Genomic DNA, 25,630 nt, shown 5'->3' with positions numbered 1-25,630 from the left:
AACTCACTCTCTGCTTTAATCATAAAAATAATTTTCATAACTCTTTATAACTAAATATGCGATTGTTGTCAGGACAATGCCTCTAAGCTACTCCTCGCTTTGATGGAAAGTCGTCATGACAGTGAGAATGCAGAGAGGATCCTGTTTAACCTTCGACCCCGAGAACTGGTCAGTCTGGCTATGTCATGTGTATTAAGTGTATGAAGGGAAGAAATAATATTTTAACAGTTCTGTGTTGTATGTCTTTAGGTGGAGGTGATAAAAAAGGCTTACCAGCAAGAGATTGAATGTGAGGAAGGAGAAGTGTCCCCACGGGAAGTTGGACACAACATCTACATCCTGGCACTACAGGTGGACGACTGCATCATGATGCCATACTGTTGTATTTTTAGAATTGTTTTTTAACTGATACCGCTACTGATTATTTTTGTTATTTATTCCATACCTGATATGCAGAGCTGATTTTTAATGTATATGTATGTGTTTGAGTTTTAAATATTTTTGTAAATATCGTTGTTTTTAATAATAATGCATGTTTTATTTTTTTATTATATATAATTGATCCTATATTATATTTTATATATCTATAATAACAACATTTTTAAAATCAAATTGTGAAATGTAATTATTTATTTATTAATAATTTAATATTACTTTGACTGGTAAAAACCATAAAGTTTCAATGTTGCTTTATTTGCAGCTTGCACGACACAACAAATCACTCATCACACTGCTTAAACCACCAAAGAAGACAAAAGAGGAAGAAGAGGAAAGCATCTCCTCTATGGTAACTTATGGACTGTACTTTTATGAAGCAATTTTTTCATATTTTCTAGAAAATGCATTTGTTTGTAATTTTCTGTTTTTGAGTTTTTGCTTGTTTTTATTGCAGCTCAACTTGAGCAAGCAGCAGCAGGAGGAGCAACAGGAGGATCCATTAGAGCACTATGACCATCAAACTGCTCAGATTGAGGTAATTCAAAAAAATGACGTATATGTATATACACATGGTTTTTATCACAAATAAATGACGTTTTTCAAGTAGGTCTAACAGTAGTTTTCAGGTACAGAAATCGAATAAAGTAATAAAATGTAAAATAAAACTGCATATAATTTCACTGTATAAATTAAATAAAGATTAACTCTTATTAAAGTTACAAAAGTTATTCAGTCAAAAATGATTTGTTGTTTTATTAACATTAAAAACAGACAGCAGCAGGACAATGCATTGATCCCAATACTGAATATTACTGTACAGTACAAATACTGTACACATGCATACTGTACACATGCAAGGGCACACAAATCTTCTGATAAAGCGTGCTCAAGTTTCTCGTCCTCTTAACCTTGAATGTTTCAATTGGCTAGGCTTAAAAACACGCAAATGATAAACCCAGTGTCCCAAGCGTCTTTTAAGCTAGCCTCGGGCCACCAGGCAGTCTTTATTGACAAACTCTACTCAGTGCTTTTGTTATTGTTTTGTGTCTGTCCGAATTAACACTGAGTGTCTGTTTAAAAACAGAAGGCAATGTGTGCTGTTTCAGTCTTACCTGTGCTCGCTCACATCCTGCGCAATCAATGGTGATGATGGCGTAAATCACTGGTCATATTGGAGCATACGGCACTCGCATCAGACAAAGTTTACAAAGAGTGACTGTTTTGTCCCTGTTAGTTACCCATTGGGAAGCCAGAATGTTCCCATACAGAAGTGTATATGATGCAGGTGACGGCTCTATCAGCGACTTGTCTCCTTCGCTTGCCATGCTGAACTGCAACACAACAACACATGAAGGATCTGTGATGTCAACAACAGATTTCACGCTAACAGTTAATTGATCAGCTACTCTCACGTGAAACGCATACGGATTTATTGACAGAAACGCACATTAGCGCAACTCTGTCTTTTTTACGCATTTTTTTACTTTCTTTCAACAAACCATGGTATAGATGCGTCGTCAAGTGCGTGTAAGTGTGTGCCGAACTGTGGGTGGAGAACGGTATGGTTAGAATATTTTACTGAGAACCGTTACACCCCTAATATATATACACATTTCTCTTTGTGTGTTGTAATCATTGCTCTTATTGTAATTTGTGCTCTACTAATATCACCAATTACATTTTATGGTACTGGTTAACCTTTAATGTGATCATAATGAATCTGTAATTTTGAGAAGTTGTGAAATAATTATCATTGGTATGTCACTTGCAGATTGTGCGGGAGGACCGCAGCATGGAGCAGATAGTGTTTCCTGTTCACCCTATCTGCGAATTTCTGACGGAGGATTCAAAGTTCCGTGTGTTTACCACCACAGAGCAGGATGAGCAAGGCAGCAAGGTCACACACTTCTTCGAGCAGACCTCCTTCCTGCACAACGAGATGGAATGGCAGAAAAAACTTCGCAGTAAGTATTGGGCCTGAGGTGTGCTGTGGCTTAGTGTCTAAAGACCTGACACCCAAATAATGGTAGTACAAATTTCTACAAATATCCAGGTTTAGTGTGATGCTTGTGTGTTTTAGGCATGCCAGTGCTGTACTGGTTCTCTCGCCGAATGTCTCTCTGGGGCACCATATCATTCAACCTGGCTGTGTTCATCAATCTTATTATCGCTTTGTTCTACCCACATGACTCTGGTCGTCCTGGTATGTTTATGTGTGCATTACCTGTTGGTAGCTATAAAATATTGATTGTTTTATATCAATGAACGCTACATTTTGAATCAGTTTCAAAGCAAACAACTATTGGACCAACAGTTGGCTTTGTAAGTTGCTTTTCCATGTAGTTTTAACAGTCTCTTGTGCCTCCAGGTAGCATAGACTCTTCGTTGCTGATTATGCTGTTCTGGTGTTTCGCTGGATTGGCTGTTTTGGGCCTGTTATCCAGGCGCTATGGGTTCCAGTCCCTCACTGTCGCCATCACCCTGCGCTGCATCTATCACTTCGGCATCGGGCCAACTCTCATCCTGTTGGGCGCTCTAAATGTAAGTCTTAGAAAAACATTATACTGTATGTTCGCTTAAATCAAAGTGAATTGATTTCATTAAAAAATGTGTCTCTTTCTCTTTTTAACCAGCTCATCAATAAAATAGTGTTTGTGGTGAGCTTTGTGGGAAACAATGGCACCTTCATCATGGGCTACAAAGCCATGGTAATGGATGTAGAGTTCCTGTACCACTTGGCCTATGTGTTAACCAGCACACTGGGGCTGTTTGTCAACGAGCTCTTCTACAGCATATTGGTGGGTGTCAACTTATTTTACCACCATTCAAATGTTTCGGGTCAGTAAGAATTTTATTTTATTTTTCGAAGAAAATAATACTTTCATTTTGCAAGGACACATTAAATTGATCAAAAGCTTGATAAAATTTTTCCTTTCAAATATATGTTGTTGAGGACTGAGGATTCATCAAAGAATCCTGGGGGGAAAGTATGATTTCCACAAAAATATTACACAGCACATTTGTTTTCAGCTGTGATACTGTAATAATAATAAATGATTCTTGGGCACCAAATCAGCTTATTAGAATGACTCCTGAAGAATCATGTAACACTGAAGACTGGATGCTGAATGGCGGATGAAAATTCAGCTTTACCATTAAAGGAATAATTGGCATTATAAAAAACAGCTATTTTTAAATGGTAGTAATATTTCACAATATAACAGTTTTTTTTTGTGATCAGATAAATGCAACCTTGCTAAGCTAAGCTTTACCCAACCCTAAGCTTTTGAAAGGTAGTATAAACTAGCTTCTTTTATTTGTTTGCTTTTTGCATTGCTGATTGCCCAAAAAATCTTTCCAAATACAAGTAAAATTACTTTTGGTGAATAAATAAACCTGAGATGCTGAACAAATTGTGAAACTGTGGCGTAACATGATTGTTTACGACTAAAGCCCGGGACACACCAAACCGACACCAAAGAACTAGCGCTGATGAAAGCCGACTGTGTTGTCGCCTTGCGTCGCCTTCATCAGGGGAAAAAGCTGCACTTGAACACACAGAGAGAACTACATGCGACTGTCAGCTAGAATGCACGTTTAGCGCCTGCGTTTAAATGGGACAACTGTCTATTTCTGCAGATATATTCATCTATATTCGTCATTCAAAAAGGGAAGCCAACGCTGCAGATACATAAACCATAAACAAAGCATTTGGTTCTTACCGTTTTGAATATCAATTTTATTTGCCAAGGAACAATCAGGTAAGATGACGTAACATTAGACCACCCTTCTATCTGTACCGTTTTGACTGCTCGCTGTTTTGCTATTATTCTCGTGCGCTGACCCGTTCACTAAACTGAACCACCGACGGCCCGACGCCGATTCAACATATTGTGCTTGGTGTGCCCTGGCTTGGTGTGTCCCGGGGTTAAAAGACATTCTAAATAATCTACTAATCCTCTTCTTCACCTCGTGTTCCTCTTTTACCTCCTTCAGTTGTTTGATCTGATCTACCGTGAGGAGACTCTGTTTAACGTCATCAAGAGTGTGACACGTAACGGCCGCTCTATTCTCCTCACTGCTGTCTTGGCCATCATCCTGGTCTATCTGTTCTCCATCGTAGGCTTTCTCTTCCTCAGGAATGACTTCATCATGGAAGTGGACAGGCTTGCTAGCCCAGATACAGGTAAATTGCATACACCTCCATCCGAATAGTTTTTGGCCAAACAGTTGTTGCAGAAAAGGATCAAATCCAGCATTTATGATGAATTTGAACTAAAATATACCATTTCTTATTCATTGATGCCACTTTAACAGGCTTTATGGTGTAATTTGTCCTCTAAGCAGGTAGAGATAACTCTATGAGCAGCTGCAGTGCAGACGGATTGGACTGCACAGAGGAAACTGGGATGATTGCACCATCAGAGGGTGAGTAGAACATTAATAACAAAACAATATTTAATCATTATTGTACTGGCATCAGAACTAGGCTGTGATGATTTATTTTTATGGCTTTACAGAAGACGAAGACAACACAGAGAGAGCGTGCGACACTCTTCTCATGTGTATCGTTACGGTGCTGAATCATGGGCTGAGGAATGGAGGAGGTGTAGGAGATGTTCTGCGCAAACCCTCTAAGAATGTATGGAGACCCACAACCATGATTAAATATGTGCCCATTTGAATACAAAATCTAAACCAACTGATGCTATGTTGTTCATCTTCCAGGAGCCTTTGTTCCCTGCTCGTGTAGTGTATGACCTTCTCTTCTACTTCATTGTCATTATTATTGTTCTCAACTTGATATTTGGTGTGATTATTGACACCTTCGCTGACCTGCGTAGTGAAAAACAGAAGAAAGAGGAGATACTGAAGACCACCTGTTTCATTTGTGGTAAGACATCAATGGATAAATACATGTTATTGCTACAGCCTGATAATGTGACTGCTTGTCTGAGAGAGAAAAATCCATTAAAATTGTATATATATATATATATATATATCATTATTTTATTTTATTTATTATTATTTTTTACATCAAATTTTAATTTATTCCTGTAATTGCAAAGCTGAATTTTCAGCATAATTACTCCAGTCTTTAGTGTACCATGATCCTTCAGAAATCATTCTAATATATTGATTCTGTTTCTTATTATTATCAATGTTGAAAACAATTGTGTTATTAAATAAATAAATCTTACTGACCCCAAACTTTTGAATAGTAGTATAGTATAACATTTTTTGAAGCCTATTTTTATGACCTTAAAGATTTTTTCTCTATTTTTATAAAAATTAAGCACATTTCACCCCATTTTTGAATAATTACTGATGATATGGATTTAGGGGGTAAAATATGCTAAACTGTCCTGAAATGAATGTCATGATGCACTAAATACCTCAATGTTTCTTGTATAAAATATAATTTCTTTATTTTTTTATTTTTACATGACCCAAGTATTACTTGACTGGCTTTATAAATGTCACCCAAATATAAAGCAATTTAAAGCAGTTGCTCTATATTTGTATTTCAACAGGTCTTGAGAGGGACAAGTTTGATAACAAGACTGTGTCGTTCGAGGAACACATTAAATTGGAGCACAACATCTGGAACTACCTCTATTTCATTGTGCTGGTACGGGAGAAAAACAAAACCGATTACACTGGCCCGGAGAGCTACGTGGCTCATATGATAAAGGTACATTTAAAAAATGGAAGGCTCCAGCTAATTGGATACTGCTCACACTCAATGTATTATTACCAGTGTCATTTTAGTATTATTTTAGTATCATTTTAGTATTATACTATTATAGTATTTATTAAGACTTGGATTTTTATTTTTATATTTTTCTTGCTTCATGCAATAGTTTTGATTCAGACTTGTTGTCACCTCTTGTTAGAATAAGAACCTGGATTGGTTCCCTCGCATGCAGGCCATGTCTCTAGTTGTAACGGAGGGAGATGGAGAACAGAATGAGATGAGGAACCTGCAGGATCGGCTCACCTCCACCATGAAAGTGGTCACAAACCTCACAAGCCAGTTAACAGAGTTAAAAGAACAGGTATATTTCTCAATGTAGCTTCAGTCAGCACTATATAATGAGCTTTTAATTTCTCAGATTCAGTATTCTCAAGCATATAAAATAATGGTTGTGTATGGGTTGATTTAGATGACAGAGCAGAGGAAGAGAAGGCAGCGGATGGGTTTTGTGGATGTTCAGTCTGGCTCAAACCCTGGGATGCCTCTGCCTCCTAGTGCTGCTGGAGGAAATCATCAGGTCTACAAACCCTAATTCATCCGTCTAACCTTGTAGTGACTTTATAGCAGCAATAATGTAATCGTGATGCTGGTGTACTTCTCAATGTGGAAAAGTTGCGTTCAACTGTTGAAATGGATTGACGGATTGGATCCACACACCCACAAAAGCACTACTTGACTCAATAGTCATTCTTTGAGGGGCTGGTCTGATTACCTAAAGATCTTAGTATGCACACATTTTATATATTTAAAGTATGTGAAGTTTTTATTTCATTTTCTTTTTTTAAGAGCATTTTTTTCCAAGATATTTGATAGCTTATCTTCAAAAACATTGTTGGATGTATGGATAAATGTTGCATTACTGTAATTGAGGCTTTTAGATCATTTTAGATCATGAATAATTGCATGTTAATATCGTCAAATGGTTCATTATAAGATGCACTGATGATAGTGCACATGATGTATTTATAGGGATGAGCTTCATGCGCCTTGCTTGATATGTACTGTATATGAGATGATTTTGGTAATATCATGATCTGTCTTAACCACATTATGATGTATGCTAACATGTTAATATAGATATATCTGTGTTGTATAAATGGAATACTGTATAGAACCATGGTCACATTTTATACAGCTTTAATTTTAAAAGTCACAAGTGCCTAAAAATGACTTAAAAAAACAACTTTTGCTCAGGAAAAGAGCAAATTCTTATTTATCAGTTTTCGGGACATCCTAATGGTATTAATAGACATAATGCATGTAGTGTATATCTATGTATGTGTCCATTTAATCATTGTGCAACCAAGGGCCTGTTGCACAAACTGTTAAGACTAGTCATAGTTAGTCATCAATTATTTTTCTTTAAGAGTGTTTATAACTTGAAGTCAGTTACATAAAAATGTAGATTGGTCTAATTTGATACCCAAAGTAAGACTGGTTACTCCTAATTTACTCCTAGTTGTTCATTCTAGCTCTTAAGACTCAGTTTTAACATAATGGTTATGTTTATGCTACTATACCCAGACTAAGACTTATAAATCAAGTGAATTTTTATGGCCACAAAAAGAATGCTGGAACATACTTGTATTTTGACCTTATTATTAACAGCCAGTGTGTAATTAATCGGTTGTAATATTGATTCCAAATAATTCTCAATTTATTGCTTATAGCCTATTGTTTATGTTGATATGAAGAGCTTCACCAAGTTTGCACAAAATACAAAATAAAACATTCGGCCATTTCACCTCTTGTTTCTCAAGATAATTAAACAGTAAAGGACAGTAAGATGAACTAATTATAGTTCTAAATTATAGAACTAAAAATAGCCTTCTACGATTTTTCTAGAGTAGCCAACATTGTTACAAAAATCAATAGAAACACTGTTCGCAATTTTTTATTATTATTATTCTTTTCGCAAAGTAAAAGTAGTCGGTAATTAGTGCAGTGGTGTCCATTGACTTGACTTGTGTGAGATTACATCCTTCTGTCATCACAGTTCACAGTATTAGAGTGTGAGTAGAGTGACTGACGGGTTTAATTCCTTCGCTGTTCCTTTGAGCGTCGGGCGCCGTTCAGAAGTTCGTCCTCAGTGCAGGTCAACAGGTAGGCTAATGTTTTCCTCAATATTAACTCAATATTTAAAATGGAAACAATCTGTATCGCATAATTTTACTACAAAAGGTTTACAAGTAAAACGTCACCTTCTGGAAATTAAAATTTTGCAAATTACATTATTTTAAAATATGACCAAATAAGGCTAAAGTTAATTGTCAAGTCTTAATTTATAAAAATATTGAAAGTGTTTATTTTCTGATCCATTGATGCTCAAGGGATTTTGAATGTTACCTCAGACCACAGGAATATTAAACAAAGAAACTACATTTTTGGTCTTTCAACAAAAACTAGTCTACCGAAAGAAAAATGGGTAAAAGGAATTGTGTGTCTGGTTTTACAATATATTATAATATTATATCACGTAATAAAATTAAGTTGTTAATATTATTGTTATTAGCCTAGTATTATGCTGATTATCATTATATTTGAACAACAAGGTCATTATTATTATTATTATTATAAGTAATAATTTAATATGAGTGAAATAAGTTTGTGTACAATTTTTCTTTGTTGTTGTTTTGGGCCATTGTAATAATAGTTCGGTTTATATGGTTGACACTTCTCGGTAAATATGATCTAGCCTTTATCAATATATATGACGTCAGTTTTTAACTTTTAGAACAGCGTGCTGTGGAAAGCGCGAGTCTGCGCGCTCCAGATAAGGAGCGCTATCGGCCGCGCCCAGGTGCCCGGCGCGCCCACACATCCATTGCTCGAAATTTGGAATAGGGTCACTTGAGGGTCTTTAAGGCACTTACATATTAATATTATATAGCCTAATCATTATTTTTAGCTGGCCCTCTTTCCTTTTGAATTCCTTACAATATGGAAAAGTAATTTTGAAAATATTCGTCCCTCTTACCAACATCTTTTCCATTGTTTACAGCTGTTAAAACCATGTCTGCTTTTCTGCATCACTGCCCATTCCTGAAGTCCACTCCAGGCCCTTCTCTAAGGAATGTGGCAGCTTACCTCGGCTTGGCTGACCGATGTCCGATAATTGTCCGCCAGATCTCTGTAAAAGCCACCCAATCCTCTGAGGGAAATGGTAGCTGTTGTTTTCTATATTTTCTATAGTGTGTCATTGTAATGTTTATTATACCAGAGACAATAATGACAATAATATTCCATATTTATAATATTCTGTAATTCAAATTTGATGACCAAGTAGGCCTATAAATCAGTAGTCACACATTCATGTACTTATTGTGTTCAGGCCTGCTCCCTCAAAAGGAGCCAAAGCGACAGCTGGCGACCACAGCGACTCAGGTGGCGATCTCCATGTCCCAAAGCTGTCCTTTCGTTTCCTCGAAGATTGGACTCGTCAAAGCAAGTCCTCAAGTACAAGAGGATGTTCAGTCTAATCTAGAGAATCAAGACACCACAGGTAAAAAAGAACTCTGTGTGAAAAAATTCATAGACTGACTGACTGACTGATTGATTGATGTCTTTTAGCATCTTATTTGCCTGCATGTCTCTTTTTGCCACCACATATAATGAGTCACTGCTGAAGAGGCTCTTTTGTCTGAGTGGTATCATGCAGCGGTTGGATGCATTTTACATAATAGCATGCAGCTTGGAGAGCATTCTCCTCTCTGCAATTTCCACCATTTAAATCCAATTTGAGAGACTCCTCAGCTGTGAATAGTAAGCAGATGATGACTCAGACTGCTGATGTAACAAAAGCTAGTCTTCAGACAATCACATTACAGATTAAACTTCACACAGCCACATGTGTACTAGAAAATAATACCTTCTGTAATTGGAAAATTGTAGTTTTTGGTTTTTGAAGCACTGCGCATAGTTCATACCGCATAGCCTGTAATTTAAAGAAAAGACTAGATTTAAACAGTGACATTAAATACAAAACACATAGGTCTGGTTTCACAGACCGGGCTTAGATTAAGCCAGGATTAGGCTTTAGTTCAATTAGGACAGTAAAGTAATAACATTACTGGTATGCATCTTGGGACAAAACAATGGCACTGATATATTTAATATTATGTCAGTGCAAGTTGCTTTCAGTTAAAACAGCTTAAACATGCATTTTAGTCTGGGACTACACTTTACATGTTAAAGTGATTTCAGTGTGAAAACAGAACAAAGAAACCGGATTTTGTGTTTGTTTGATGAATTTCTGACAAATTGATGCCTTGTTTTCTTCAGGTTTAATGAGCTCGATGTTCAGTGGTTTGCAAAGTCACCAGTCCACTGGTCCTACACACCTTCTTCAGGACAATTTTAGTGAGTCTGGCCACATTTTCCTTAATGATTTACAGTACAATGGTATACTACTAAATCTGCAGTATTATATTCAACATCAACTTTTTGTTTCATAATTTGATTGTACTGCCAAAACACTTTTTTTTGTTGAACATATCTCTTTTTATAACTAAACTAATGGAACAATGGAATAATAATATGACCATAATGTGGAATAATGAATGGTGAGTAAAAGGCAAGTTAACAAATTGATTCAAGACTTTCAAAGAAGTTGTTTAATATAGTATACACTGTATATTCTGCATCTCTTAGTGTATCTTCTTTCATTCCTGCCTTTCTTCCTCACTTATTGACTATGATAATTTCCTGTCTACTCTTTAAATAATTCAGCCACAGCCAGTTTCAACTACGATGACTTCTTCACTCAGAAGATTGTGGAAAAGATGAATGACCATACCTACCGCATCTTTAAGACGGTGAACCGTTTTGCAGAGGTTTTCCCTTTTGCTGAGGACTACTCCATCCCTGGACGCTTGGGTTCCCAGGTGTCTGTATGGTGCAGTAATGATTACCTGGGCATGAGCCGACATCCCAGAGTTGTCAAGGCCATAAGGTCAGTACATAAAACAGACAGTGAAACAAATGTTTGCCCTCTGTTATTATACGTAAAGAAAGAACAAATGAAGGTGCAGCAAAGAACGCAAACTTAAACTATACATTTTCAAATATACTGTGGGATTGTAGTTTTGCTTATGATGCAAAAAAAAAAAAAAAAAAAATTGATAAAACTATGAAGTTTCTAATTGTTTGCTTTTGGATATACATATAGCCTAGTATGGCTGCTAAAGCTAACTGGTTGATCACAACTTTCATTTTATCTTAGAGAGGCTTTGGAGAGGCATGGTGCAGGAGCAGGTGGAACCCGAAATATCTCTGGGACGAGTAACTATCACGTGGCCCTGGAGAGTGAGCTGGCCCGTTTACACCTGAAAGATGGAGCGCTGGTCTTTTCTTCCTGCTTTGTAGCCAATGATTCCACCCTCTTTACTTTGGCTAAAATGCTCCCAGGTATCAAACAAAACAGAATGAACTGCCTTTGCTTAATGAATGTGTGAATTAATTGAGGAATTTAGGTTTTATATTGACTATATTTCAATAATAATAGTAATAATAAAAAAAAATCGTACTGACTCCAAACTTTTAAACGGTAGTGTATCTTCTGAAATTCCTCTAAAAATGTCTTTTGTCTGCAAAGGTTGTGAGATTTACTCAGACATGGGGAATCACGCCTCCATGATCCAGGGCATCCGGAACAGTGGGGCTAAACGTTTCATTTTCCGACACAATGATGCCAGTCACCTGGAGGAACTACTCAGCCGCTCAGATCCACTCACACCCAAAATCGTGGCTTTTGAGACTGTACATTCAATGGATGGTAAGTTGAAGAAATCACACAATTGATTCAAAAGAGTTTCCTAGTAACAAAATAGCTGAACACAACTCTGTTAATGTTTCTTGTCCCGTCACAATCAATTATGAATTCTGCATGAATCACGAAAAATATAGACTATAATTCCAATTCAAAATAGCAAAATCTGACAAAAAAACCAACACCAATTTCATAGGTTCGATTCCCATGGAAAACGTACTGATACGGTGTAAAAGTGGAATACAATTTAAGTTGCTTTGGATAAAACCATCTTCCAAATGCAGAAATGTAAAATGAAGCATCTATAATAAACTGGTTGGTTACTTGTGTATCATTAATTAGTGATAAAAAAGTACATTCATTGAAAAAAGTGCACTCAGAATTTTCTTTCCTTATTAAAGATAAATGGTATAGTATCATGTTCACTCACATAAAATGAAGATCCCTCTCATCAGTAGCCTTATATATGCTGTTTTATTTTACGTGGAGCCTTATTGGGGCGGCCATTTTGAGATCACATGACCAGCCAAATGCTACTCACTTTTTCTTGGCATCCACCCTTTTTTCAGACACTTTGGCTCATGGAATAAATGAATCATGGCAAACTGCTTATAGTGCATTTCTACTCTGCATCTGTAACCGAAAACTATTGCTTTTGCCTGATGCTGCATCAGTCAATAATTCTGATTCAACTAAATACAGCTGAATGAATGACAATCTCAATTTGTTTCTCAGGTGCAATTTGCCCTCTAGAAGAACTGTGTGACGTAGCACACAAATATGGTGCTCTGACTTTTGTGGATGAAGTCCATGCTGTCGGACTGTATGGGGCCCATGGAGCAGGTGTCGGAGAGAGAGACAACATCATGCACAAGATCGATATTGTCTCTGGAACTCTAGGTAAGACAGATACGGTCAATGGCAAGTGCATGATTTTATCCAGTACTAGACAATGTCATTCACCTGTGTTCTTGCCCTATTCCTTTTCATCAAGATGGTTATATTGTTTGCAATATCTGTAGGCAAGGCATTTGGATGTGTGGGAGGGTACATAGCCAGCACTGCCGCCCTGGTGGACACTGTGCGCTCGTACGCCGCCGGGTTTATCTTCACTACCTCCTTGCCTCCCATGGTGCTGGCGGGGGCTCTGGAATCGGTGCGAGTGCTGAAGAGCGCAGAAGGCCAGGCCTTGCGTAGAGCCCATCAGAGAAACGTCAAACTCATGAGACAGCTGCTGCTGGACGCTGGGCTGCCTGTGGTCAACTGCCCCAGCCACATCATTCCTATACGGGTCAGTGTTTGCAATTGTAGACTTAACAATTATGGGCTGTAAATACTCAAGTTATTTAATTGTATATCTATAAACCACCCCTCAGACTTGGTGTGCGCAAGTATAAATGTTTGAACTTTAAATCTAATATTTCAGGTTGGAAATGCAGCGAAAAACTCCAAGGTGTGCGACGTTCTGTTGGAGAAACACAACATCTATGTGCAGGCCATAAATTACCCAACTGTGCCTCGTGGGGAGGAGCTACTGCGGTTGGCTCCTTCTCCTTTCCACAACCCCATTATGATGAACTACTTTGTAGGTGAGTGGTCATGCGATAGACCTTATTCAGAACAGTGCCATCTTTGATTTTTAACGGAAATGAGAGTGAGGCTGTGAAGGATAGACATACATCTCTTCAATGGGTTGTACTGTTATTTAATGCGTTTTTGGATTGTTCTGCTGACTTTTCAAGAAATTTCAGCTGACAAAAAACTACAGGCAATATGAGCTGTCTAAAATAAAGTGATCTCAGAGCTTTATACAGCTTTTACACTGGGATGCCACTGAAAACATGGCAAGTCTATCCCTCAAAACCTCGCTTTCAAACCTGTCATGGTGCTGCTCTGAATAAGGTCTATTTGGCAAACTCTTATTACTTTACATTACTTTGTAATGCTAGCGGAATACAGAATAGCAGTTTAGTTTTCAAACAGGTTTTTGTAACACTCTGATTTTAATTTAATTTGTTACACGACATCTGGCATTGCCGTAGGGATGTCCCCAGACGTGGTTACATTTGACACCAAATATGATTCATATATGTATTTTTAATAGTATTTTATGTTGGACAGAGAAACTGTTGGATGTCTGGCAGGAGGTTGGACTACCGCTGAATGGACCGGCTATGGCCTCATGCACCTTCTGTGATCGGCCTCTCCATTTTGACCTCATGAGCGAGTGGGAGAAGTCCTACTTTGGTAATATGGAGCCGAGGTACATCACTGTGGCTGCACAGTGAATGAGTTTTAACAGACCAAGATGAAGATCTGATTTAGCAGATTTGATTGAATCTTCAAAAAAAAAAAAATATTTTCATGGTATCTAAGATAAATGTAGAGGGTGCTTAAAGCAATGTTTGTGGCAAAAGTAGTGTTTCTGTATTGTTTGCTGTGACTGTTAATGATGCAAGAAGAATTTGTTTTCACATATTCATATAAGTGTACCACTAAAATTAGATATTAAGATATGGCTGAATTCCACATTAATTGTGTGTCCCCTCTGCATGACAGCAAACCTGCACACGGCCACTTTTTGGTAGTTTACTATTATTGAATATATGAATCTCAAACATGGTTTTCAATAATACCCCAAGATGTTATTATATGTTGGCTATACATACGCATGAAAGATCATTTTTACTAACAGCTTACACCGAGACTATGCAACATGCCCCCTTTCTTGTTTTGGACCGTTTTATTCTCTTGCACTCAAATTCATGAATTTAAAAATTCAATAAATATGGTCAGTTCCAACAAAATGCCTCTGATAACTACTTAAAACAACTTGGTTACAAATACCAACAAAAGCAGTAGATATTTGTGCTGTGAATTTGATGTATTTAATTTTACAGACATAAAATTGTCTTGGATGATGGGACCCTATCAAAATAAAACACCACACTGCCACCTGCCAGACTCTATTGGAAATGTGACTAACTGAGCTACGAGGTTTCATCATTTTGACAAAAACCACTAACAAGAACTTCGGACTAAAATGACTAAATCATATGCATCATAAGTGCATTTCATTTGTGTATTTATAATCTTATAAATAATGAAAAAAGTAACATATTGTGCAAATACATTTACACAACTTTCTTATGTGTCTTTTAATATTTTTATTGTTCAAGGCATCGATGATACAAAACCCATTTTTCAGTTTGATCTTTAATAGCTGGCCATGTTCTGTAAGAGATTAAAAAGGGAAAAGACTTTCAATTGTATCACAGTATTTTCCATAATGACAAACACTATCCAGAATGACATTTGCAGGTTATTTAGTGTGTTTGTTAATGTAAAACACTTACCTTGCTGATCCAGTCAATGTAGCCGCTCACACGAGTGAAAACGGTGGGCTTCTTGGAATAGTTGCAGCTCAGGCCTGAGCCAAAGCTCACAATACCATGAACCTCCCAAGCGCCGTCGCTACCGGCACAGTTCAGGGGGCCACCAGAGTCGCCCTGTTGTGTGACAATTGTTTCCATCATAGTTTTTGTCTTTTGACGAAAATATCCCTTACATTTATTTAACATTTTGTCACGTCTTTCACTTTTTATATGAAATTAAAGGTTGCAATACACTACATGACTTTTGCTCAGATTTTTGCCCTGATTTACAGTCTGGACGAATCGACGTTAGTTGCCGAAAGTCAGAGCCAATGCAGATTTGAGTTGACCGTTTTAATAGAAAATCGCGTAGTGTATTACGGGCAAAGACTCTGATTTCATTTTTTTTTAGCTTCACACTGATTCTATCCGGACGTAGAATATCAAAACATTGGCCGAATTCAAAACACATCTGCCATTTATCTCCTAGCCAGGAGGCTCATGTTTCTGCATGACTATGTTCGGAACGGCCTGAAAGTCTTGTAGGGTGTGATCCTCAGTCTGTCAGTTTTTCTCATTACAAAGTCAGCAAGTGATGATGCCTAGCGTTTTAAAAAATGTGTTCAGATTTCATGTAGTGTATTCCAGCTTTAACGTGTGTACTGCACTGTATATGTAAGTCACTAGGATCTCCTTACATTACATCCAGCAACAACACCATCTCCACCAGCGCAGACCATGTTTTGTGTGACCTGAGAGCCCCACCAGTCAGACTTCGAGCAGGTGGCGTGATCCACCACAGGCAGGAGAGCCTGCTGCAGGATATCAGCAAGAGGTCCATTGGCTAGAGAAGAAAACAATTCTAAAATGTGAAAATCTCCAAATTTTCTGCGATCGTGTTTTCTGTCTCAGTCAGTTGAGTTCAACACAACATGATCCATATCCATCAGCGTTACTTACTGTAGAGACGTCCCCAACCAGTGACGTAGCAGGGAGCATTGTGGGGCAGAACAAGGCCATCCGTAGGAAGACATGCAGGTGTGATAGTTTCACTGGTGCTGACAGGACTCTCCAGTTTGATCAGGGCGATGTCATTACTGCGGTCCAGAGACAACATTAAAACTAAATCTCATTGCACAATTGTTTAAATCTGTTCTTCGTGACGAGTTGTTTGGCCCAAGTACCGGATTGTGAACGAATTCCAGCCCTCATGGACAATGATCTTGCTAGGGGAAATGGCGAGAGATCCGTTGTCCTCCTCCTTCAGGTTATGTTTTCCCAGAAACACCCTGTAAGTTCTGCTACTGCTGCATGGCCACAAGAAAAAGACAAAGCATTTCAGAAACAAATGGTAAGTAATACCATGGTACTTTGATATATACCATGTAACTTAATTTTATAGTAATATTAAAATAGTACTTTTGTTAACACGTCCAGCTGCTTATTAGCATGCACATGATATTGGCTGTTTATTAGTACTTAAAGCACATATTAATATACATAATAATAATATTTATTCTGCACGACCATATTCTACATCCCTTAATCCTATCCAGTACTTAAACTTAACAACTACCTTACTAACTATTAATAAGCAGTATATAGGAGTTTATTGAGTCAAAAGTCGTAGTTAATAAAGAATATTGGACCCTAAACTAAAGTGTGACCAACTCGGGCTGCGTTTTATTTAAGATCCTCAGACTAACCTGATGCAGTGAGCAGCAGTCAGAACCCACTCACTGGAAATAAGGCTGCCTCCACAAGTGTGGTACCAGCTACTACCACTCTTGTACTGGAGGGAGACCTGGGTGAAGAACAGAACAGGGGTCAGTTGACTTCCTTGTGTCCTTTTGTTTGTAAGTTGGCAAATATGAACCCTGTACATTTCTAAGACCTCTAAATGATCAACATGATCACAACTTTGCTGAAAAATCTGTTGGACACAATATACTACATACAATTCTCTTGTCTGATTGATAGTTTATACTTTTTTTTAGCAAGCAAAAACATTTAGCAAATTTAGTAAAATTCTAAAAACGGCCCTCTTCAGGTCAAGTAAATAACTTTTATATTGTTAGTAATATTTCAAGATGAACACTCACTGGACTGAAGCAACTTAGATTTACTTGATTATCCATACATAATTTAAAAAACAATTATGTTAAAATGTATCAAATATGATATTTCAGGCTTTTGAGGAATGTTTATTCGTTCATATATATATATATATATATATATATATATATATATATATATATATATGATTTTTTGTGGGAACAAGTGTGCTGATTTTGGTTTGCACTCAAAATTTTTTTTTTTACAAAAAAAACAGTAAACATTTCAATAAAAAAATGAATTGAATGTGCATCTACCTGCCAGGGCCAGCTGTGAGGACGGACATCCACACCCCCCACAACCCTCGTCACAATAGGTGGGTAGGTGGGCAGCCCACATCCATAAGCTGAGGTAAAACATAACACCATGCGTTTTTGATAACAATAAATATTATTATGCATTTTAAAAGTAATATTATTGTTTACACATATTTTTTAATATTATAAAAAAATAAAATGTCAAAAAATATTACGTTTTAAGCATCTGAATAAAAATTAAGAATGATGCTGCATGGCATTACCAGACCTTAAAAATAGTCAGTACTACTATATATGATCAGTTTTTAAAGGATTCTTACCTCCAACAACCAGAACAGCAAAGACCAGAAACTTCATTGTGGCTGTATCTTCAACGTTTGCCCTCTCTGCTGTGACTTATATACTGGCCACATCACTTTCAGTGTCATGTATGACCACAGTTAAGCAATCATTTGGAACGAATGTCCTTGACTGCTTTAGGAAAAACAAATAAAATAGCCACACTTGGTACACTTTGACCTTGATATTTCACAGCAAATAATCAAATTATTTAAAGTATTTTTTGCTATTGATTAACACCTTGAACATTTGTTATGTTCTCACATTTCATTTCAGAACCACCTTTTATATAGTTTCCCCCTTTTATTTTCACCAATTCTTTGGATAAATGTATTTAACTGAAGACCAAATCGAAAAGACATGATATTATTTACCGTTAATTTATTTATATAGGCCTCTATTTTTGTCACAAGTTCTGGTTAATAGTTAATTTCCTCTCACAAGATTCAACAAAAAAATTCAGATATGTTATGAAACGTATAGTTTGTTAGGCACAGGCTTTGTGCACAAGGTGTTATTGTTTATATCAGGATGTCATCTGTGCATTTCACAGGCCACAAACATGCAGTACCACAAGATAACTGATATTTTGGGATGTTAAAAGGTTATGAAAATACTAGGGGTGTAACGATACCCTCATGTCACGATTCGATACATATCACGATACTGAACTCACGAAACGATATTATTGCGATACTCCAAGACATATGGTAAAAGGTTAACAAAAAATGTACTGTTGAGTAAAATGCTAAATTTGATATTACATTGTGGGTTTAAATGAATAGGCTTGGACTTGGTGCTTGTAGCCCAAGGACAATGGTGACACCAGAATAACGATTCATGAGTTATTGTAGATGAATATGCTTGCACGCTTTCACTGACTAGATATATTTAAAATAATGTCTGCCACTTTTTATTGGTAACATCAGACATTTGGCATTATCAGGACCCACAAATATTCCCCCATTGCATTATTACACATTATAATCAACATTATATATAGTAGTTTAATGAAGTACTTACACTAAAACTCTGAAAACTTGGATTTTTTCTCACACATGAATTTTTATTTTGGGGGGACTATCCACAATACATATTGTCACTATCCACGATACGTATTGTTGCATTTTTGTATTGCAATATATTGTGGCACGATATATTGTTACACCCCTAGAAAATACTGTCCGTCAGAGGTGTGTACAGACCTCCGCTGGGGCAGGGGTAAAGTCGCATTTCGGGGGCCAATGCAAAACAACCGAAAGGGCACTATACTATTAGCGATATAGAGGCACACAGGGAGCATTGTGGGGCAGAATATACCCATCCGCAGGAAGACATGCAGTGTTACTTGGGGTGACGGGACTCTTAGATCCTAAAGTAATAGCCAGTTACTTCATAAAAACAGTTACTAGAGGGTGTCCAGTTATTACACTGGTGTCCAGTGACAGTTATTATTCTGTAATAATTAGCTAAATTTGATAGTATTTCTTACTGAAAGAAAGTCTAAAATATAGCTTGACTAATCCAACTCTGCAATGTCCTCTATACAGTGTTGGGGAGTAACGGAATACATGTACCGGCGTTACGTATTCAGAATACAAATTATGAGTAACTGTATTCCGTTACAGTTACAATTTAAATAGTTGGTGTTTAGAATACAGTTACATTGTTGAAATCAATGGATTACAAGACGATACTTTTCTGTTTCATGAGTTTATTCACTCCATGCATTTCCCAGAAGCCCCAATATGAAAACAAAAAAATGCGCGGTTTGCGTGATCAGTCACAATGGAGTCGGAAGAGGAGCAGTAGGAGCTAGATGTAGAGATGGAGCCGGAACAACAGAGCCAGGGCAAGAATGCGTTTCTATCTTGGAAATTCAAACAGCATTTCACATTAAAGAAAGAGAAGGGAGAACAAATATAACTGTGCAGTGCAACCTCTGCTTGCAAGCAACCATCCTCCTTTCAGCGTCCAAAGACTCCACCTCCAACCTGAAGAAGCATCCTAAAGTTTTTTTTTTTTTAAATTAGCCAGGGGTAGTCGTCTGCTGTAGTTTTACTGGTCACCTTGCTATTTTATAGTTGTATCAAGTAGGCTACTAGCTACAGGGCTGTAACAATATGCGATATGAAACCGAAATCGCGACACTCAGATCCACGAAGCTGTATCGCATGCGAGAAGGCAAAATTGCGACACACCCCTTCCAACTCCCAGTTATCCTTCCCGTCCAGATCCAATGCTACCAAATCTTTAAATTACTGTTAGTATTATTTGAAGTTAAGATTATAAAATACGTAGACATACACCACAAAACTAGTTGCAGAATAATTATTTAAAATTTAGCAATTGCGTTACGGACATGCATTTTCTGAGAATTTATATTTCAAGTTTTGACTGCAAGTGTCATTTAATACCAATATATCGAAACGTCTGTTTGTATTTCCATACTCCCTTAAAGGAGTCCAGACATAAGAAAAATATCTGTCTACACATGCGTTTTATATTTAATATGGGGGAAATAAACTTGCGTGACACAAAAAATATTTAACTTTTAGGCCAAATATTTTTTAGTACTTCTGTGAATTAGGCTACACGGCGCAAACCAAAAGTAATAGCTACCCACCGGATGAAGAAGGGTTGGCTCTCCACAGAACATAAAATATTCATTTTATTTTATTTTTCTTGTTCGCATTTATGAGGAAAAAACAATGTTACGTGACCACTCTGAAAGCGGCACTAAAAGACTGCTTTAAAACTTTCACAGAGACATCAAACAGATGCACAAAGCCTTTCTTTAAAGTGAATTTCCATTTGTATTAATTGTATCTTAATTTTAATCAATGTTTCATCAACCAAATTGGCTGGAATTAATAAATAAGTAGTAAATATAGCCAGGGGCGTGGTAGCGGGGGGAAAAAGGGCACCGAGTACCCAGGGCCCGAGGCAGGGGGGGGGGGGGGGCCCTTAGAAGACGCCGAGCTGAAGTCAAAAGTCCGTTTATTTAGACTTTTTTCTCGAAATTTAACGAGTTTTTCAAACGAGAAACACAACGACTTTATTCTTGATATTTAATGAGTTTATAGTCAAGATTGTATTTCGAGTTAATTTCTCAAAATTTAACGAGTTTAATTTCGCATTACAATGACTTTAATCATTTCTTTTTTTATTATTGCTTGGCCCTAATCCTCTTCCGTATTAAATTGAAACATTTCAAGAAATTTTTTTTTTCATAGAATGAGTACATTTCTATGAACTTGACACATTTTCTACACAAGATTTTAGTTTAAAATCTCCTTTGAAAAGATTCTTAATTTTCTTAATTATGAACACTTTGTCATTGACCCCAAAGCATTTTGCATGATAATTAATATATACTACTCTCCTTGTGGTTACCATAAATGGAAACTATAATTATCAGTCTTTAAGACTTCTTGCCTCCAGAAAAGCTAGAAAACTAGAAAAGCCAAGAGAACAAACTTACTATTTTGGCATGAATGATTGCTTTACAGAAAAACTATTCAGAAGTAGTTCTCTGGTACACCTTGAACTTAATATTTCACAAGATATAATCTGATCAGTTAAATATAAATTTGCAGTTGATTAACATGTTGACAGTTTGTTCTCACATTTAGTCTGACTGCAGAATAATCTTTTTATAGTTTTTTCCCTCTTCCTTGAATTCTTATGACTTCAGATCAAGACCCAATCCAAAAGACATGACCCTTTACATTTTTAGTTTTTGTCACAAATATATATTAATAGTAAAAAAAAAAAAAAACTTTTTGTGAAGCAAAAAAAGCCACCTGGCTTTGGCAAGGGATTTCTATTTGTATCACATCTGTACATTTCACAGGCCGCATTCATAAAACCTGTAAGATAACTGATATTTTGGGATGTTTATCTACAAGGTTAAATGATACTGGAAATGCTATCGGTGCATTGCTGCAGGAATTGTAACTAGCCTTTTTTTCTGTCCAGGTTAGTTGCTGTCAGGGTTGCCAGGTCTGTGTGATAAAACTAGTATAATAGCCAATACAACGTAGCCCAAAACAAGCCCAATGATCCTACCCCAAATATTAAAACTATGCCACTACCATCCCTAAAATGTATACTTTACAGTCACTATATGCATTATACACAATTCAACTTAAATCATTATATAGTAGGAATCATAAACAGTCTGTTTTCATAAAGGAGCTCCCAACCAGTGCGCTTCCACACAAAACTCATATATAGTTGTATCATTGTTAGAATGTAAAATGGGTAAAATATCTCAATACAAGCATTTCAGTCAAATAAACCTTTAACCCACAAGGGAGAAAAGATCAACCTGTGGCAACAGATTAAAAGTAGCCCAATTCCATGGGAAAACTGTGGAACTGGGCTATCTGGCAACCCTGGTTACTGTATATAAGTGATGGGTGTTCGTTTGTTGCCACTAAAATCAGGCATTATGAGACTTCTGATCTTGGCTCTGTTCATTGCTGGCGGTAAGATTTCTCTTGGGTTCCTAAGCATCGGAAAAAGCAGGGATATCTTTCACAATTCACATTCAGCTAATGAACCTGAGCAGACATGTAACTTATCATTGTGTGTTGTCTTGAAACAGCCTATGGATGTGGGCAGCCCACCTATAAACCTCTCGTCTCGAAGGTGGTGGGTGGAACTGATGTTAAACCGAACAGCTGGCCATGGCAGGTATTGTGAATGCTACAGTTCATCAATCTCATCCTAAAATGTTTAACCATAAAATGGTAATTATAAACACAGCAATGCTATTTTTTTAAATAATTTTGACTGTATGACTAAATGCACTGAAATAAGCTCCGGTTCAACACTCATTACCTCCTCAATATTTCAGGTGTCTCTCCAGTACCAGAGTGGCTCCAGCTTTTATCACACCTGTGGTGGCACCCTGATCTCCAAGGAGTGGGTCTTGACGGCTGCTCACTGCATTGGGTACACTGCTCCTTCTGTCACAATAGGCAACATGAAACAAAATGCTGCACCGCTCTAGCTGGCATTTAAGGAATGCCATGAATATTTCCTTAATTTGCATTGTGAGAAGGACTAAAACTGTGTCTTAAACTTTTGCCAAGCAGCAGCCGAACTTACAGAGTCTACCTGGGCAAGCACAACCTGGCACTCGGCAGCGAGTCTGGCTCTCTCGCCATCTCTCCTGCCAGGATTATCGTGCATGAGAACTGGGATTCCTACAATATCCGGTTGGTCCTTATCTAATTTTAATGTACACTACAGGTCAAAATTTTTTTTTTATGTTTTTGAAGGAAGTCTCTTATATGCTCACAAAGGCTGTATTCATTTTATCAACAACACAGTATAAACTGTAATATTGTGAAATATTATTACAATTTAAAATAACTCTTTCCTGTTTGAATATATTTTAAAATGTAACTTATTCTTTTGATGTCAAATCTGAAGTTTCAGCAGCCATTACTCCAGTCTTCAGTGTCACATGATCCTTCAGAAATCATTTTTAAATGCTGATTTGGTACTCGTTTATTAATAATCATTCTTATTATAAATGTTGTTTTTGCTACTTAATTTTTTTTTTGTGGAATACATTTTTCATTAATACATCATGATACATTTTTCAGGATTCTTCAAAAGAACAGCATTTATTTAAAATCTTTTGCAACATTATACATGTTTTTACTGTCACTTTTGATACATGTGTGTCCTTGCTGAATAAAATTATTAATTTCTTTCTTACCCCAAACTTTCAATTGTAGTGTAGGCTATCACAGTTTCCACAAAAATATTAAGCAGCAAAAACTGTTTTCAACATTGATAATAATAATAAATGTTTCTTGAGCACCAAATCAACATATTATAATGATTTCTGAAGGATCATGTGACACTGAAGACTGGAGTAATGATGCTGAATATTCAGCTTTGCCATCACAGGAATAATTTACATTTTAAAATAATAAAATACATCTTAAACGGTAATATTTCACAATATCACAGTTTTTACTGTATTTTTGATCTAATAATTGCAGCATTGGTGAGCATAAGAGACTTCTTTCAACAACATTAAAAATCGTAATTATTCTCAACTTTTGACCAGGAAGATATGTCTAAATTAGAGTGTTTTTGATGCATTTGTGTGTTTTTCAGCAATGACATTGCCCTGATCAAGCTGTCGACTCCAGTGACTTTCAGCGACAAGATCTCACCTGCTTGCCTGCCTACTTCTGGCAGCATCCTGCCTCACAACTTCTCCTGTTACGTCACTGGCTGGGGACGCCTCTGGAGTATGTGCCTTTCCACTGCAATGCTATTTTCTTATTTTTCAAGCCGAAAAAAAACAAAAACACGTTTTGCTTTCTCTTTTTTTTCAGCCAATGGTCCCATTGCTGATGTCATGCAGCAGGCTATGCTCCCAGTTGTGGACTACGCTACCTGCACGAGGTCTGACTGGTGGGGTAACCTTGTGACCAACCTCATGGTGTGCGCTGGTGGAGATGGAGTTGTGTCCAGCTGCAATGTGGGTTTTATGCACACTTTATTTATTTATTTATAGACGTTGTCATTGTCCCTAATAATGAGTGTTTAAATTTTAATATTTCATTATAACCAGTATGTGTGAAAATGGTAAACTTTTTTTACTCACTCATGCAGGGTGATTCTGGTGGCCCTCTGAACTGCCAGAGAAGTGACGGCACCTGGGATGTTCACGGCATTGTGAGTTTTGGCTCCAGCTTGGGCTGCAACTACCGCAATAAGCCCTCCGTCTTCACCCGGGTGTCTGGCTACAGTTCCTGGATCAGTAATGTGAGTACACTACAAAACTGTTGGTCTTTTTCTGAGCACACACCATCTTTGTTTTTTACATATCCTGTTGACATAAATTTAAGACATATTAGATATTTAAATGGCCTCTTATTTTTCAGGTGATGACCTCTTATTAAAGCGTGGAAGGTGTGGTTACTTCAAAATCATCATCATCATCATCAAAAACAAGAACAAAAAGTTCATTCAAAACTCTTGTCTAATTTCCTTTAAAGAAATAAAAAAAAATTAAAAAAAGCAATATTTATTCCTCTTCTTGTTGTGGTTATGTTTTTATTGGCCTAATCAATATATGTTTCCAATTAAATATCTGATTTAGATAATTCATCGGCTAAAGGGCTGTGGGTTAAGGGTGTGTTAGTTACACATGCCGAGGTAAACATTGCTCTAGCGCTTTGCCTGCTATACAGATTCTTTACTGTCTATGTACAGACTGTGCGATTTCGGCAATCCTTTATCCGTAGCCTAGGTAAAAAAACTCTGGCGACCGCAAGGTGGAGTTGCTGTCCACTGACAACGCTGATCAATAGCACGATGGGAAACGCGTTGCTGGCGACACAGCTTAATGCTCATTTGTTTAAACAACCGTGATGTTTGTTCTCTTTACAAATGTTTGATTTTAAAACTGTGATATCATGTTTTTATGTGTATAAATTATGTGTGAATATTCCCAACCTCTCTGACAGTCCGATCTCTATATGGGTTATTTGATTGTTTTCATATTTATAAAAAATATAAACATGTCTGTAATTAAAGTAAAATG

The 25,630-nt window shown here is 36.9% G+C and overlaps 4 protein-coding genes across 8 annotated transcripts in view; 3 read left to right on the top strand and 1 right to left on the bottom strand.

The window, feature by feature from the left end:
- Positions 1–7,940, top strand: part of itpr3 (inositol 1,4,5-trisphosphate receptor, type 3) — a 36,887-nt gene extending 28,947 nt beyond the window's left edge. For 2 of the 5 annotated variants that reach the window (XM_077222993.1, XM_077222991.1), the window contains exons 44-58: positions 73–168; positions 250–351; positions 701–787; positions 893–973; positions 2,210–2,402; positions 2,519–2,641; positions 2,807–2,979; positions 3,072–3,236; positions 4,435–4,624; positions 4,786–4,866; positions 4,959–5,080; positions 5,167–5,332; positions 5,973–6,133; positions 6,336–6,497; positions 6,606–7,940. In XM_077222993.1, the coding sequence (XP_077079108.1) occupies positions 73–168; positions 250–351; positions 701–787; positions 893–973; positions 2,210–2,402; positions 2,519–2,641; positions 2,807–2,979; positions 3,072–3,236; positions 4,435–4,624; positions 4,786–4,866; positions 4,959–5,080; positions 5,167–5,332; positions 5,973–6,133; positions 6,336–6,497; positions 6,606–6,728 (2,025 nt within the window). In that variant the 3' untranslated portion in view covers positions 6,729–7,940. Of the gene's footprint in view, positions 1–72; positions 169–249; positions 352–700; positions 788–892; positions 974–2,209; positions 2,403–2,518; positions 2,642–2,806; positions 2,980–3,071; positions 3,237–4,434; positions 4,625–4,782; positions 4,867–4,958; positions 5,081–5,166; positions 5,333–5,972; positions 6,134–6,335; positions 6,498–6,605 lie in introns of those variants that run through there. The other 3 variants (XM_077222992.1, XM_077222990.1, XR_013201074.1) reach the window with 2 other exon arrangements.
- Positions 7,941–8,123: 183 nt separating this feature from the next.
- alas2 (aminolevulinate, delta-, synthase 2) lies at positions 8,124–14,770 on the top strand. Its single transcript, XM_077222999.1, has 11 exons — positions 8,124–8,299; positions 9,198–9,359; positions 9,528–9,698; positions 10,478–10,555; positions 10,925–11,147; positions 11,418–11,602; positions 11,790–11,969; positions 12,699–12,863; positions 12,986–13,254; positions 13,390–13,552; positions 14,085–14,770. Exons 2-11 carry the CDS (start codon positions 9,209–9,211, stop codon positions 14,249–14,251), a joined length of 1,752 nt encoding a protein of 583 aa, XP_077079114.1. The 5' UTR covers positions 8,124–8,299; positions 9,198–9,208; the 3' UTR covers positions 14,252–14,770.
- A 322-nt stretch (positions 14,771–15,092) lies between these two features.
- Positions 15,093–18,174, bottom strand: ela2l (elastase 2 like). Its single transcript, XM_077223002.1, has 8 exons — positions 18,030–18,174; positions 17,710–17,798; positions 17,044–17,141; positions 16,522–16,644; positions 16,298–16,434; positions 16,036–16,181; positions 15,320–15,472; positions 15,093–15,197 (listed from the first exon to the last, which is right to left on the bottom strand). The coding sequence occupies exons 1-8, from the start codon at positions 18,064–18,066 to the stop codon at positions 15,180–15,182; spliced, it is 801 nt and encodes a 266-aa protein (XP_077079117.1). The 5' UTR covers positions 18,067–18,174; the 3' UTR covers positions 15,093–15,179.
- Positions 18,175–22,419: 4,245 nt separating this feature from the next.
- Positions 22,420–25,028, top strand: ela2 (elastase 2). Its single transcript, XM_077223001.1, has 8 exons — positions 22,420–22,541; positions 22,661–22,749; positions 22,913–23,010; positions 23,154–23,276; positions 24,193–24,329; positions 24,417–24,562; positions 24,697–24,849; positions 24,969–25,028. The coding sequence occupies exons 1-8, from the start codon at positions 22,469–22,471 to the stop codon at positions 24,984–24,986; spliced, it is 837 nt and encodes a 278-aa protein (XP_077079116.1). The 5' UTR covers positions 22,420–22,468; the 3' UTR covers positions 24,987–25,028.
- Positions 25,029–25,630: the final 602 nt, after the last annotated feature.

Source organism: Siphateles boraxobius, unplaced genomic scaffold, assembly GCF_051911475.1.
Source record: "Siphateles boraxobius isolate OS27281-9 unplaced genomic scaffold, OSU_SipBor_1 9, whole genome shotgun sequence".
In the NCBI taxonomy this organism is placed as follows: domain Eukaryota; kingdom Metazoa; phylum Chordata; class Actinopteri; order Cypriniformes; family Leuciscidae; genus Siphateles; species Siphateles boraxobius.
This window is presented reverse-complemented; position numbering and strand designations above follow the sequence as displayed.

What these genes read in the sequence shown, in the direction of transcription:
- alas2 (XM_077222999.1), top strand. Translation starts at nt 9,209, where the DNA reads ATGTCTGCTTTTCTGCATCACTGCCCATTCCTGAAGTCCACTCCAGGC. An exon ending in CCTTCTTCAGGACAATTTTA is followed by an intron (nt 10,556 to 10,924) that starts GTGAGTCTGGCC and finishes TAAATAATTCAG; the next exon opens with CCACAGCCAGTTTCAACTAC. An exon ending in TATGATGAACTACTTTGTAG is followed by an intron (nt 13,553 to 14,084) that starts GTGAGTGGTCAT and finishes TATGTTGGACAG; the next exon opens with AGAAACTGTTGGATGTCTGG.
- ela2l (XM_077223002.1), bottom strand. Translation starts at nt 18,066, where the DNA reads ATGAAGTTTCTGGTCTTTGCTGTTCTGGTTGTTGGAG. An exon ending in TGGTTGGGGACGTCTCTACA is followed by an intron (nt 16,182 to 16,297) that starts GTAAGTAACGCT and finishes TTTCTTCTCTAG; the next exon opens with CCAATGGACCTCTTGCTGAT. An exon ending in GTGTTGTTGCTGGATGTAAT is followed by an intron (nt 15,473 to 16,035) that starts GTAAGGAGATCC and finishes GTCACACAACAG; the next exon opens with GGCGACTCTGGTGGCCCCCT.
- ela2 (XM_077223001.1), top strand. Translation starts at nt 22,469, where the DNA reads ATGGGTGTTCGTTTGTTGCCACTAAAATCAGGCATTATGAGACTTCTG. An exon ending in TGGGATTCCTACAATATCCG is followed by an intron (nt 23,277 to 24,192) that starts GTTGGTCCTTAT and finishes TGTGTTTTTCAG; the next exon opens with CAATGACATTGCCCTGATCA. An exon ending in TGGCTGGGGACGCCTCTGGA is followed by an intron (nt 24,330 to 24,416) that starts GTATGTGCCTTT and finishes CTTTTTTTTCAG; the next exon opens with CCAATGGTCCCATTGCTGAT.